Source organism: Ornithorhynchus anatinus, chromosome 4 (assembly GCF_004115215.2).
Source record: "Ornithorhynchus anatinus isolate Pmale09 chromosome 4, mOrnAna1.pri.v4, whole genome shotgun sequence".
Taxonomy (NCBI): Eukaryota; Metazoa; Chordata; class Mammalia; order Monotremata; family Ornithorhynchidae; genus Ornithorhynchus; species Ornithorhynchus anatinus.
In genome coordinates this window covers 36,476,083-36,490,325 of record NC_041731.1, presented here as the reverse complement: position 1 = coordinate 36,490,325, position 14,243 = coordinate 36,476,083, and the positions used below count along the sequence as shown (strand labels likewise).

At 44.7% G+C, this 14,243-nt stretch overlaps 1 protein-coding gene across 1 annotated transcript in view; it reads left to right on the top strand.

Moving 5' to 3' along the window:
- The window catches only part of AK8 (adenylate kinase 8), a 139,003-nt gene that overhangs the window by 1,858 nt on the left and 122,902 nt on the right, over positions 1 to 14,243 (top strand). The window contains exons 2-3 of the mRNA XM_029062243.2: positions 3,092 to 3,176; positions 13,369 to 13,418. Coding sequence (XP_028918076.1) covers positions 3,092 to 3,176; positions 13,369 to 13,418 — 135 coding nt within the window. The remainder of the gene's footprint in view (positions 1 to 3,091; positions 3,177 to 13,368; positions 13,419 to 14,243) is intronic.

Sequence of the window (14,243 nt, the reverse complement as noted above, 5' to 3'; positions counted from 1 at the left end):
GGGTCTTATATTATGCTCTTTACCTTTGCTGTCCATATAGAATCGCTTCATTCATTCAGTTGTATTTTTTTGAGTGCTTACTGTGTGCAGAGCATTGTACTAAGCGCTTGGGAGAGTACGATATAATAATACCGATATTAAGCGCTTACTATGTGCAAAGCACTGTTCTAAACAGACACATTCCCTGCCCACAACAAGCTTCACTTTTTTCTTTAATCACATTTAAGTACTTATGTGTCAGGCACTGTTCTAAACTCTGGGGTAGATACAAGGTAATCAGGTTGGACACAGCCCATGCTCACAGGCCGAATCCTCATATTTCAGATGAGGTAACTGAGGCATAAAGAAGTTAATTGACTTGCCCAAGGTCACACAGCTGACAAGTGGAGGAGCTGGGATTAGCACCCACGTCCTGACTCTTTCCACTAGACCACATAACTCTCACTTTATGGAAAGAGCCTTAATTGTAGTAGATATGATGATTCAGATCTCCTTCATTAAGTACTATTTTTCCAACTGCTGTCTTGCATATCCATGCATGTAATTCATTTTGGTGACCACATCGTATAGTTTTGAGTAATTTACCTACCACCTTGCTATTTTGAGTCATCCACTTTCTCACTTGCCATCTCAATAGTCTCATCATTTTGTGCTTCCTGTCCTTCATTTTTTTCCCCCTGATTTTTGTTACCCTTAATTATGATACTTAAAGAATGAGCAATTTAGGAAGATCAGGAAAGTAATTTCACTGGAGAAGAAAATGGCAAAACTTAAACTGTGAGCTTCAGGTGGGACAGGGACTGTGTGCAACCTGATAAACTTGTATTTACCCCATCGCTTAGTTTATTGCTTCACCCAATTAAGTTCCTTACAAGTACTATTAAAAAAAAAAACAACCAACAAACTTGCCTCAGAAAAGAAATGTTTAGAAAGTGTAGCATTTATGAAGTAGCATTTTACTTTGGGGTTCATTGTGAGACTCATGATTAGTAACAAGGCTTTGCAATGGGACTACAGATAGGATTCCTTTGGCCCTATTTATTCCATAAATTTTTGGTCTTCCCCATCATTATTTTACTAACTATAGGGACTTTTAGGAATCTAACTCTAGTGCTTGCCAAGGGAAATGTCTACTGTAAATAGCATTTTATTTCTTCGAAGTTGCTTTCATATCATTTTTTTCTGTTTTCCTTAAAACATCCATGAGATATTATCCCTTATTTTACAGATGAAAAAACTCAGGACAAAAATGGTTATGGTTTGCCCACAGTGGTTCAGCTGGGTCGGGAGCCCTCTTATGACCCTGAGACATGCACATTTTCAATAAACAGACCTTTAGATGATATTGCTCTTTCCTCTCTCTCAAACAGCAGTTATTCTTATGGGAAGGGAGCTGGATGTAGGGCTGTTGACATGTTGGGTGGGTGGAAGGTTGGGTAATGGGAAGGAAAAAACTCCCCGTTGTGGTTGCTAGACTCGAGGATTCTACAGTCTAATGGGGTTAATCAATTGTATTTATTGAGTGTTTATGCAGAGCACTGTACTAAGCACTGGGAGAGTACAGTGTGACTGAGTTGGTAGACACGTTCCTTACCCGCAACAGGCTTTACAGTCTAGATGGAGAGACTGACATTAATATAAATAAATTATAGATACGTACATAAATGCTGTGGGGATGAGGGAGGGGTGACTAAAGAGTACAAATCCAAGAGCAAGGGTGATGCAGATAGGAGTGGGAGAAGAGGAAATGAGGACCTAGTCGGGGAAGGCCTCTTGGAGGAGCCGAGCCTTCACTAAAGGCTTTGAAGGTGAGGAAAGTGATCAACTGTCAGATACGAAGAGGTAGGGTGTTCCAGGCCAAAGGCAGGATGTGGGTGAGAGGTTGGCAGCAAGATAGATGAGATTGAGGAATAGTGAATAGGCTGGCATTAGAGAAGGAAAGTATGTAGCTTGAGTTGTAGCAGGGAAGCTAGGAAGACAGGCAAACACAGCTGAATGGGTAACACAAGAGCGACCAATATGTATCTAGTAGAGTGCTTCCCCTCTCAGGGTCGTACCTGGAGGGTTTCCAGTAAACTGCCAGTCTCAACTGCGGGAGAGGGAGTCAAGCAGAGGGATATCCGTTCCGAGCTTGGGCAGTGGCTAGTGAGTGGAAGGCAATCTGCTACAGGTCAAAACTCACCCGTGGAGGGCAACAGCGGCAGGGGAGAGAGTCAAGGGTGGAGACTCAGGTTGACTGCGCGGAAACCGCTGCTGTATTTTTACCAAGAAAACTCTCTGGACACTACCAGAACGATTGAAGATGGAAGTGGGGCGTTCTGGGAGAGATGTGTCCATGGCGTCGCTACGGATCAGAGGTGACTCAACAGCATAAGACAAGATAAGTAGAGTGCTTGGAACAGAGACGCAGTTAGCAAATACCACCATTATTATTATTATTAGGTAACTAGAATAAATAAACCGGTTCATAAAGAAGGACTAAGGGTGGCTAGTGGGATGGCCAGATCTGAGGTTTGGGGATTAGTTGAAGAATGCCTCCTGGCAATGAAGGTGAGGAGAAATAGGCTTAGTGGAAGGAACACAGTCTGAGAGTCTTAGGATCTGAATTCTAATCTTGACACTTGCCTGCTGTGTGACCTCAGGCGAGTCACTTAATTTCTCTGTACTTCAGTCTTCTCACCTGCAACATGGGGATTCAATACCTATTTTCCTTCCTATTTAAATTGTGAGCCCCAGGTGGGACAGGGACTGTCACATATGGATATCTGGTTATTTACCCCAACGTTTAGTGCGGCGCAGGATACGTAGTAAGCACTTAACAAATACTGTTTCCCCCCCCCCTTCCTGATTTTATTATTATGCAGTTTAGTTGCTTTGAAGGGGCAGTTCCAGACAGGGTGCCAGACCTGGAGAGTTAAGAGTGAGGTACAGCCAGAAGGTTAGCTTGGGAGGAGGAAAGTACGTGAACCGTTGTGGAGTGGAGAGGTAAGGAGGAGACAGCTGGCAATCTTCGAGCCAATGGTTAGGAGTTGTTTCTATCTCCCGTCACCTACCATTCCTTTCTTCTGATCTGATTTCATTTCCTTTTCAGAGCATGCTGGAAGCGATCCTGATTCATAGGCCTGAAGATCCTATCCAGTTTATGATAAACCACCTGAAGCAAGATAACGATCATGGTAAGCACCTAAGAGCCACCACTCCATATGGCTTGGTCTTGATTATTATACTAGTGTCATGTGACCCGTTCTTGCAGTTGGCAAATGGTTATTATTATTTCCTCCTTATGTGGGGAAAAGGAAGTGGCAGGGAGATGGAGTGGAAGAACTGGGGAATAGATGCTTCGGTTTCTGGTAAAGAACATTTTCTAATTAAAGTGGATGACTTGAAATAGCATGGTGGTAGATCGATTTTAATTAAAGAAGTGGACTCAAACCCCAAAAAATGAAAGTCTCGGAAGCCTTTAGGGTACCAATTAAGCTTTTTATGCCCCCATCTGATACTTTCTATTGTTAAAAATCACTAACAATTAACTGCATTTTTGAATACTTACTGTTGTGCAGAGCACTGTACTAAGCGCTTAGCAGAGTACAACACAACAATATAACAGGTAAATTCCCTGCCCACAGCAAGCTTACAGTCTAGAGGGATGAGCTTACAATCCAAAGGGAAGCTTACGGTCTGGAAACTCTTTGGCTCAGGTCTAAGTTTATTAAGGGGAGCAGCGTGGCTCCGTAGAAAGAGCCCGGGCCTGGGAGTCAGAGGTCATGGGTTCGAAACCCGACTCTGCTACTTGGCAGCTGTGTGACTGTGGCCAAGTCACTTCACTTCTGGGCCATAGTTCCCTCATTTGTAAAATGGGGATTAACTGTGAACCTCACATGGGACAACCTGATCACCTTGTATCCACCCTAGCACTTAGAACAGTGTTCTGCACATAGTAAGTGCTTAACAAATACCAACATTATTATTTTTATTCGTACATTCATCCATTCGTATTTGAGTGCTTACTTTGTGCAGAGCACTATAGTAAGGACTTGAGAGAGTACAATATAATAAACGGAGACATTCCCTGCCCACAGTGAGCTTATAGTCTAGAGGGGAAGACAGACATTAATATAAATAAATTACAGATATGGTCTGGGCGTTGAATAAAGGGAGCAATTCAGGGTGACACAGAAGGGAGTGGGAGAAGAGGAAAGGGGGGCTTAATCAGGAAAGGCCTCTTGGAGGAGACGTGCCTTCAATAAGGCTTTTAAGGAGGCGAGAGTAATTGTCAAATTTGAGGAGGGAGAACGAGGAATTTAGTTTCTTGTTGTACCTGGCTGGGCAGATGGTCTGGTTTTTGGATTAGTTTAACTTAATGAGTTTCAAAGCTATGAGATGCCTCTGCTGAGGAAACCCAGCGTCTGCCTGATTGGCATCCCAAACCTGATGAATTGAAGAGGAGAGATGTATTTTGCCTAAGGAACACTTGTACATTTCGTCAGATTATTTGATTTACAAACTGTCAGACTTCGGCAGATTATATTTGGCTATGCACAAGTGAACTATCATTTCCGTTCCGCATGAGCTGTCAGGATGAACTGGTGTCATGGTGCTTTGATGTTTCTTTCAAACCTTAGAGCAAGCCATTACAAGCGATCTACCAGAGCATCAATGAAATTAATGCTTGGAGATGCCGAGAGAGGCTGTAAGCTTTTGATGCCTCGTGGTATCATCCAGGTCACTGTCAATGGGAAATGCTGCAAAACTGAAAAAAAAAAAATCCAGTTGTGCAATTTGTGCCCAGCCCATTCCGGCCGTGGTAATGTAATTCATTTTCAGCATTAATGAAATCACGCAGCGGACTAATGGAGTTGCAATTTGGTTTTCATTGCTGGTAAATATGTAGTAGCCTGCTGAGCCTAGAGTTGTCCAAAAGCTATTTGATGTTTCCCCACAGTAGGGTTCAAAGAGAACCAAGAAGGTTTCTCTTTCATCCCTTCCGTCAAACAAGAGGCCACAGAGGACCTCAGTGCCAATTAGATCAAGGCCCCTCCTGAGGTCATCTAATCCATTCCCCTGCAGCCAGGCTGAACTGCACCTACACTTTTCTCGACCAAGGGAGGTGTCTGTCTCCTCCTGGGAAGAAGATTTCAAAATCTCTTTCAGGAACCCATTCCAGTGTTTAATCAACTCCCAATTGGGACGGGTTTCCTCAGAGCTAAGTTAGAGCCTCCCTGCTACTGCATAAACCTCTTCCCTTTTGAATTGTCCTTATGGACAATTCTGAGGAAGAATTCTGAGGAAGAAGAAAAATATGAGCCAACTCTGACTTAGTATTTTGATGCTAGTATTTAGATTATCTTTATCTGGCTGGTTTAGATTGCTCCAGATACCTTTGGCTTGGATGAGAGTCCCAGCCCAGCAGAAAGTACCCGGGCCTGAGAGTCAGAAGACTTGGGTTCTAATCCCAGCTCGGTCACTTGCCTGCTGTGTCATCTTGAGCAAGCCACTTGCCTCTCTGGACCTCCATTTCCTCATCTTTAAATGGAGATCAAATATCTACTCTCCCTCTTCCTCAGACTTTAAACCTTATTTGGGGCAGGGACTGTGTCTGCTCTGATTATCTTGTTTCTTTCCCAGGGCCTAGTATCGCGCTTGGCATATAGTAAGTGCTTAACAAATACCATTATTATTACCGGTCAGTTCCCACTGTGCTGTGAAACGACTAACACTCCCCAGTGCTGGTTATGGACAGGAGTTTTTAAATGGCTACTGGAACTAAGTCATTCGTTGGCTGAAGCCCAAGATCTTTGAACAAGGTGCACTTTTTTGGGTTTTTTGTTTTGTTATGTTTTGTTTAGGTGGTTGTGGGTTTTTTTAAGCCAAAGTCATTCAGATGGCTGAGATATTGATCAGGAGAGCTCAAGAGAACCAATTTTTTCACCCGATTTACCAGAAAGTATCTCGACGGGGGGTGCGGAATAGGAGGGTGGTAGGGTGAGGGAGTTGAGGGGAGACGAAAAAAGACGGAAGCTTTGATTCCCTGGTTAATTGCCAGTTGAGCTCTGACCTTTTTAACTGGCATTCCAGACTGTCTTTCTACTGCTAATTGGGTGCAGTTTTGGGTGAGCAGGGGTTAAACACAACACACAGTGCTGCGCCTGGGGTCGGGGACGGAGGGGGAGAAGGCCTCTCGGGATGCAGGAGAGTGTGCAAATGAGAAAATCGAGGCAGCCTGCTGCTGCCACATTGGCTGCCAGCCCCTAAGCAGAGAGGAAAGCAGATTTAGTACAAAGTGAACGTTTACAGTAGCCCTGGGCAATATTAAAGCCTGAGATGGTGTATATAATGGTACGCTTCGTTTTTTATCAAACGTTTGTCCAAGAAAGCTGTGTATTAAAGCTCCAATACCTGAGGGTTTTCTTGTGAATTTGAAATCATGCTCCTAGTTAAGCCTCAAAAGGCTCTGTAGATGGAAAGGTTTTTTGATTTTCTTTGAAGTGGTTTGAAGAAGTTGATTACTGTTGGCACCAGAGCACTCCTTTATGACACTGTTTATAAATAATTCCTCATGAGCAGGGCCGGCGTTCCAAGGTGTTAGGTTTTAAGGAGCCTCGATGTAACCACATTATGTGGGAGAGAAATTAGGAGTTGAGAGACAGCTGACGTCCCCCCCACAACCCTTTGAAAGTATTTTCCTAGATCGGATACGATTTCCTTGTCGCTTACAGACACCGATAAAGGGAGGGCTTCCCCCGAACCTTCAGAGACTGATAATTTCGTCAACAGGACTGTGGTATTTGGACCTCAGCAGAGTTAAACATCCTTTTCCCAGCTACCTGGCCGATTCCCAGGATGTTAGAATAGTAAGAGTCAAATTAATAGTCACTTTGTGGTAGTCACTAAACAATCTCCAACCTCACCAACTCTGAAATCCCACTCTATGACCACAATCTTACCTGCACTCTCTCCCCTCCCACACACACAAACCTTCCCCTTGAATCTGTATGGTTTCCCCTCAAAAATCGCCTGAATTTTGACCCCCCAATTTTCAAAGTCACCATGCCCCATTTGGACTTTCTACCCGACCTCCCTTCTCTCAATGCAAAAATCCATGCCCTCAACGCCTCCCTCTCCACTGAACTCCCCTCACCTCCGCAGTATGTTTCCTGTGCTCCTGCGCTCGAGCCACAGCGCGCCGCTGGTGGGAATCCGGACACCAGGCACACATCTTCCATCTCAAATTCCATTCAGTGAAGGGAATGGGAGGGGTTGAGGAGAGAATTGGATGAGAGGAATTGAAGGCAATGGGTGTAGACAACTCGCTCAAGGAAGCAGCATGGCCTAGTGGAAAGAGCACGGCTCTGGGAGAAAGGATCTGGGTTCTAATCTGCCTCTGCCAGTTGCTTGTTGTGTAACCTTGTGCACGTCACTTAACTTCTGTGGGCCCATTTCCTCATTCATCTGTTAAATGGAGAGTCAGTACCTGTTCTCCCTCCTACTTAGATTGCGAACCCCAGGTGGGACAGAGACCGTGTCCAACTTGATTAACTTGTACCTACCCTAGTGCTTAGAACTGTGTTTGACACATAGTATGTGTTTAACAAATACCATATAGTAATAATAATCCTCATCTGCTTTGATTCTGCCCCATTCATTGCCCGGCAACAATATTTTCCCATCATTATTGACTCTGACTTTTGACTCCCTCCTCAAACCCCACCTCCACACTCCCACCGTTTCTTGTCGCTTAGGACCTAGACAAGTGCTTCACTGATAAATTGAATCATCAGTTGTGCTCGCCCTAAAATCTCCCCTGCTCCTCTGCAGTCCCTCACTCCTCCTGCCCCCTCTTCGGTGTTTCCATCCTTCCTAGCGGTATCTCAAGCGATCTCCTGCCTCCTCACAAAATCTATCCCTTCCACTTGCATCTCTAACCCCACCCATTTACGTCATAATAAAAGAACTTGTCCCCTCCCTTCTTTCCTTCCCAACTACATCTTCAATTGTGCACTTTCCAATCACAGCTTACTTTTACTTTAACCTAATTGATGAAATTATTCAAGCACATTTTATACTGTTGCCTATTCCTCAGTGCTTTCTAACATAACCATGTAACCCCATCCTAAAAAAAACCCTCCCATGACCTTACGATACCCTCCAGTTACATCATCTCCCTCTTACGTTATTTTTAATTTTAATTACGGTATTAAGTGTTCACTATTTGCCCGGAACTGAACTAAGTGCCGGGGTCGATACAAGATAATAATATTGGACACAGTCTCTGTCCTGTTTGAAAGTCACAGCCTGAGTAGCAGGGAGTAGGAGTTAATTCCCTTTTTAAGGATGAGGAAACTTAATCACAGAGAAGTTAAATGACCTGCCTAAGGACACACAGTAAGCAAGCGGCGGAACTAGGATTAGGACCCAGGTCCCCTGACTCTCTGGCCAGGGCTTTTACCACTAGACCACCTTGCTTCTTGAGTGAGTTGTCTACACCTACAGCCTCCACTTCTTTTCCTCCCGTCCTCTTCTTGATCCCCCCGCAGACTGACTTCCACCTCCTTCACTACACAGAAGCGGTCTTCTCTGGTCACCGATGGCCTTCTTCTTGCCAAATCCAGTGGCGTCTACTCCATCCTAATCCACCTTGAACTCTGAGCTGCCTTTGATGCTGTGAACCACACCCTTCTGGAAACTTCTACCCTTGACTCCACTGACACTGTTCTCCCCTGGTTCTCCTCCTATCTCTTTGGATGCTCGTTCTCGGTCTCTTACACAGGCTCCTCCTCTGTCTCCCATTCCCTTAATTGTGGGGGTTCCTCAAGGATCAGTTCTGGGTCCCCTTCTCTTGTCCACCTATACTCACTCCTTTGGAGAACTCGTCCACTCCCATAGCTTCAACTACAATCTTAATCATTTCAAAAGCTAAGTCTTCAGCCCTGAACCCCGGCTCTGCCACATGGCAGCTGGGTGACTGTGGGCAAGTCACTTCACTTCTCTGTGCCTCAGTTACCTCATCTGTAAAAATGGGATTAACTGTGAGCCTCATGTGGGACCATCTGATTACCCTGTATCTACCCCAGCGCTTAGAACAGTGCTCTGCACATAGTAAGCGCTTAACAAATACCAACATTATTATTATCTCTCTCCTTCTCTGTAGTCTTCTATTTCCTCCTGACTTCAGGGCATCAGTACTTGGATGTCCCACTGGCACCTCAAACTTAGCATGTCCAAAACAGAAGTCTTCATCTTCCCACCCAGATCCTGTCTTCCCCATGACTTTCCCATCACTGTAGACAGCACCACCATCCTCCCTGTCTCATAAGTCCATAACCTTGGCATCATCTTCAACTCATGTCTCTCATTCAACCTGGAGATGGTCTGTCACCAAATCCTATTGGTGCTACCTTCATATCTCTAGAGTCCATCCCTTCCTATCCATCCAAACTGACAATGATCCAAGCTCTTATCATATCGCTCCTTGACTTCTGCATCCGTCTGCTGCCTGGATCATTTTTCAAAAAGAATATTCAGTCCAGGTCTTCTGACTCCTCAAGAACTTCCAGCGGTTGCTCAGCCACCTTCACATCAAACAGAAAATCCTTACTATCACCTTTAAAGCACTTAATCAGCTTGCCCCCTCCTCCCTCACCTTGCTGATTTCCTGCTGCAGCACAGTCTGAACACTTCACTCCTCTAATGCCAATTTATTCTCTGTACAGTAATCTCCTCTATCTCGCTGCCTACCCCACCACCCATGTCTTCCCTCTGGCTTAGAACTCCCTCCTCCTTCAGATCTGATAGTCCCCCACTCTCCCCACCTTCAAATCCTTATTAAAAATCACACTTCTTCCATGAAGCCTTTCCTGACTGAGCCCTCATTTCCCCTGCTCACACTCCCCTCTATGTTGCTCATGCACCTGGATCTCAATATAAGCACTTGATATTCACCTAATCCCCACACCACTAATGTACATTTCATTACATTCTGTCATTTCTCCTAAGTGTAGTTTAGTTTTAAAGTTTAAATCCAGAAAGGGGAACATCATCTGGGGACATGAGATTCCCTTGTCCCACACTTCCTGGATAACACAGAATAGAGGATGAAATTTCTAGAAGCGGGAACTAGAAGCAACATGACCTTGTGGATAAAGCATGGACCTGGGAGTCAGAAGGACCTGGTTTCTAATCCTGCTCCGCCACTTGCCTGCTGTGATCTGACCTTTGGCAAGTTGCTTAACTTTTCTTTGTCTCAGTTCCCTTATCTGTAAAATAGGGATGAAGAATGTGAACCCCTTTTGGGACGTGAACTGTGCCCAACCAGATGAGGTTGTATCTGTCTCAGCACTTACCCGGCACATAGTAAACACTTGAGAAAATACCATCAAAAAAGTTCGATGCATGTCGAGGCATCTTAAGTTCATTTTTTGCTTTCCCTCTCTTTCACGGACAACCGGCACCTCCATTACTAAACCCCTTTTATACATTGGAAGTGAGCGTCTATTTCAGCGGTCGTGTATAAACTGGATCCAGGCAACAGGAGGGCAGTAAGCAGGATGAGCCATTCCTCTCTTTTTAATATATCTCTTTCCACTAAGCCTGACCCAGGAAAGGGGTCTTCTGGGAAATCATGGTTCTCCTTCCCTGGCTTCTTGGCAGGAGTGGCACAGAGTATGGATTTTTAACTTTTTCCACCCTGTTCCTTCACTCTCTGCCGGTGTCACTTTCATATTTTACCCCCTCTGACTGGTGCACTAGGTGGTGATAATTCAACCATGCTGAGAAGCAGCGTGGCTTAGTGGAAAGATGAGGTAACTGAGGCACAGAGAAGTGAAGTGACTTGCCCACAGTCACACAGCTGACAAGTGGCAGAGCCGGGATTCAAACCCATGGCCCTGACTCCCAAGCCCGGGCTCTTTCCACTGAGCCATGCTGCTTCTCTAAGCGTTGGGGTGGTTGTTTTGTGGGGCAGTGCAGTTTTGCCACACTTAAATCTGAGTAGATTTGCAGATCTGATCCCAGTAATTATCTGATGACCAAACCACTCCCATCTCAGCTCCTGCTCAGAAGAGCAAAAACAATCCCATCTTTCCCTACCATCCTTCACCAGGCTGACAGTCTCAGTCCAGTGACCAATGGTATTTACTGAGTGTGTACCATGTGCCAAGCACTCTACTAAGCACTTTGGAGAGTACACTGCAACAGAGTTTCGTTTGGGTTTTTTAATGGTATTTATTAAGCACTTACTATGTGCCAGGCACTTTACTAAGTGCTGGAATAGATATAAGATAATCAGATTGGACACAGTCCCCGTCCCCCTTGGGGCTCACAGCCTTAATCCCCATTTTACAGATGAGCGAACTGAGGCACAGAGAAGTTTCCCATCCACATCTGGTTTCCTATCCCCATCTGCATCAAACAGAAATTTCTTATCCTAGGCTTTAAAGCATTCAATCACCTTGCCCCCTCCTACCTTACCTTCCTGATTTTCACCTACAGTGCAGCCTGGACATTTTGCTCCTCTAATACCAACCTACTCAATCGATCAGTTGTATTTAATAATGTTGGTATTTGTTAAGCTTACTATGTGCCGAGCACTGTTCTAAGCACGGGTAGATACAGGGTAATCAGTTTGTCCCATGTGAGGCTCCGCAGTTAATCCCCATTTTACAGATGAGATAACTGAGGCACAGAGAAGTTAAGTGACTTGCCCACAGTCACATAGCTGACAAGTGGCAGAGCCGGGATTTGAACTCATGACCTCTGACTCCCAAGCCCGTGCTCTTTCCACTGAGCCACGCTGCTTTTCTAGTATTTACTGAACACTTACCGTGTGCAGAGCTCAGCCTCGAGAGAGTACAGTATAATAGAGTTGGTGGACATCTCTGCCCATAATGAGTCTACGGGCTAGAGTCACCGTCTCGCAATCTCATCTATCTCGCCGCTGACCACTCGCCCACGTCCAGCCTCTGGCCTGGAACGCCCTCCCTCTTCACATCTGACAGACGATCACTCTCACCATCAACAAAGCCTTAGTAAAAGCACACCTCCTCCAAGAGGCCTTCCCCGACCAAGCCCTCCCTTCCTCCGTTCCCACTCCCTTGGGTGTCACCCTTCATTTGGATTGTTTTGTCAGCCCCACAGCACTTATATGTATGCATCATTTATATAATTATATTAAAGTCTGTCTCCTCCTCTAGACTGTAATCTCATTGTGGGCAGGGAATGTGTTTACCAACTCTGTTATACTCTCCCAAGTACTTAGTACAGTGCTCTGCACATGGTAAGCGCTCAAATACGATTTATCAATTGAAAGGGGAGGCAGAATGAGTTAGACTCCACACCCAATCTCTGCATTTGCCCCAAGTACCACGCTCCTTTTGAGTAATGAATTCTTATTACTACTAGTACGACGTACTAGAATGCTCAATAAATATAAAGGCTAATACTTAGTAACTGAGCACTGTACCCAGTGGATACTCAGCAAATATTCCTACTACTGCTAGTAGTAGCATTTGTTAAATGCCCGTTGGTTGCAAAGCACCACTCTAGGAGCTTGGGAAGTTCCAAACAAGCAAGTGATACATTCCCTGCCTACATGGAACTCGGGTGCCGTAATGACAAGGAGTTTATCCTCTAATCCTGGAAGGAATTCCTACTGGTCATCCTATTTGTCCTCCTACATCCAGTCAAGATTGTACTGAAATAATCTCCCTTACTCTTAAATGATGGGTATTCCCATCTAGCACACCATAAGTTATCCCAGGTCCTTTTTGGGGTCATGGTTAGGCAGAGTGCTTTCCCGGATCTCAAACTGCAAAACAGAAATGATCAGCCGGCATTTTCAATTTGCATAGAAATGCCCACGTTGGAAAACAAAACGAAGACATTCCATTTGTTGGGTTTTATAAATCTAGTACAGACAGTCTACACTCTCCTGTTATTTTCCCCGGTAAAGTGATGTGGAATACAATTTGCTAAATAAAAAGACATAAATATAAAAATGCCTTGAAGGTCGATTTACATAAAATACAGCTTTATTTGGGACAGCATCTTGGAGACAAAGTTCCTGTTTAAAATGCTTTATGTTGTTTGGAATCCCAATTGTTCTGGCTATTTATTAGCTTTGCGAACCAGTTACCTTGTCCACGTCCCTTTGGAGTTAGAAAAATAAACCATCTCAGTGATCGCTTACCTCTCTAAACACAGAGAATATGTTCCATGATGATAGCATCTCCGGTGTGGCGAGTTACAAATGGCCCTGTCACTTAAGGAAAATGAAATCCTGGGAAGAGCAGAAATAAATCCGCCCCGGTACAGCCGACGTGCGAGGATGCTTTGTCATACTGGGTTTTGACATTCAAATCTTTTTCTCCACAGTGCCAAGGATTTTCATATTGGGTCCCCCCGCCTCTGGGAAAACAACTATTGTAAGTGTGTCATATTAAGCAGCGTTGTATTATGTTCGGGTTTCAAGTCGTCAACCCTGTGCTTCTGAGTGGTCTAAGCCCCGCAGGCAGCAGACAGCCCTCTCCTCTCACCTCAATCCCTACCCATGAGGAGACGGCCCGTTGTAAGCCTCGTGTGGGGCAGGGATGGTGTCCAGCCTAACTATCATAAACACCCCAGCCCTTAGTATGGTGCTTGGCACATAGTAAGTGCTTAACAGATATTATTTTTTTATTATTTTATTATTATTCCTCAATGGACTGTAAGCTCCTCGAGAGCAGGGTTCCAGTCTACCAACTTTGTATTGTACTCTCCCAAGGGTTTAGTATAATGCTCTGCACACAGTAAGCGTTCAGATACCACTGATGGATTGATTAATTGATTGGTCTTTGGCTGAGCTGGTCCAGAGTTTTCCTGGAGTGATGGTGCTTTAGTTACCCCTGCCCAGACCAACATCTGGGGATAGCTGAAAAACACAGGCCCAAAATGAGAGTCTTTTCTTCAGGCATAGAATGATGGGCCAGGAGGCTCATGAGAGATACGGCATGGCTTAGTGGAAAAAGTACAGGTCTGGGAGTCAGAGGACCTGGGTTCTAATCCTCACTTCTCTCCCGTGTGACTGTGGCCAAGTCACTTTCATCAATTGATCAGTGATATTTATTGAGTACTTACTATGTGCAGAGCACTACACAATATAATTCTATATAAATGCCTATTTACTTGTTTTGATTCATTCATTCAATAGTATTTATTGAGCGCTTACTATGTGCAGAGCACTGTACTAAGCGCTTGGGATGAACAAGTCG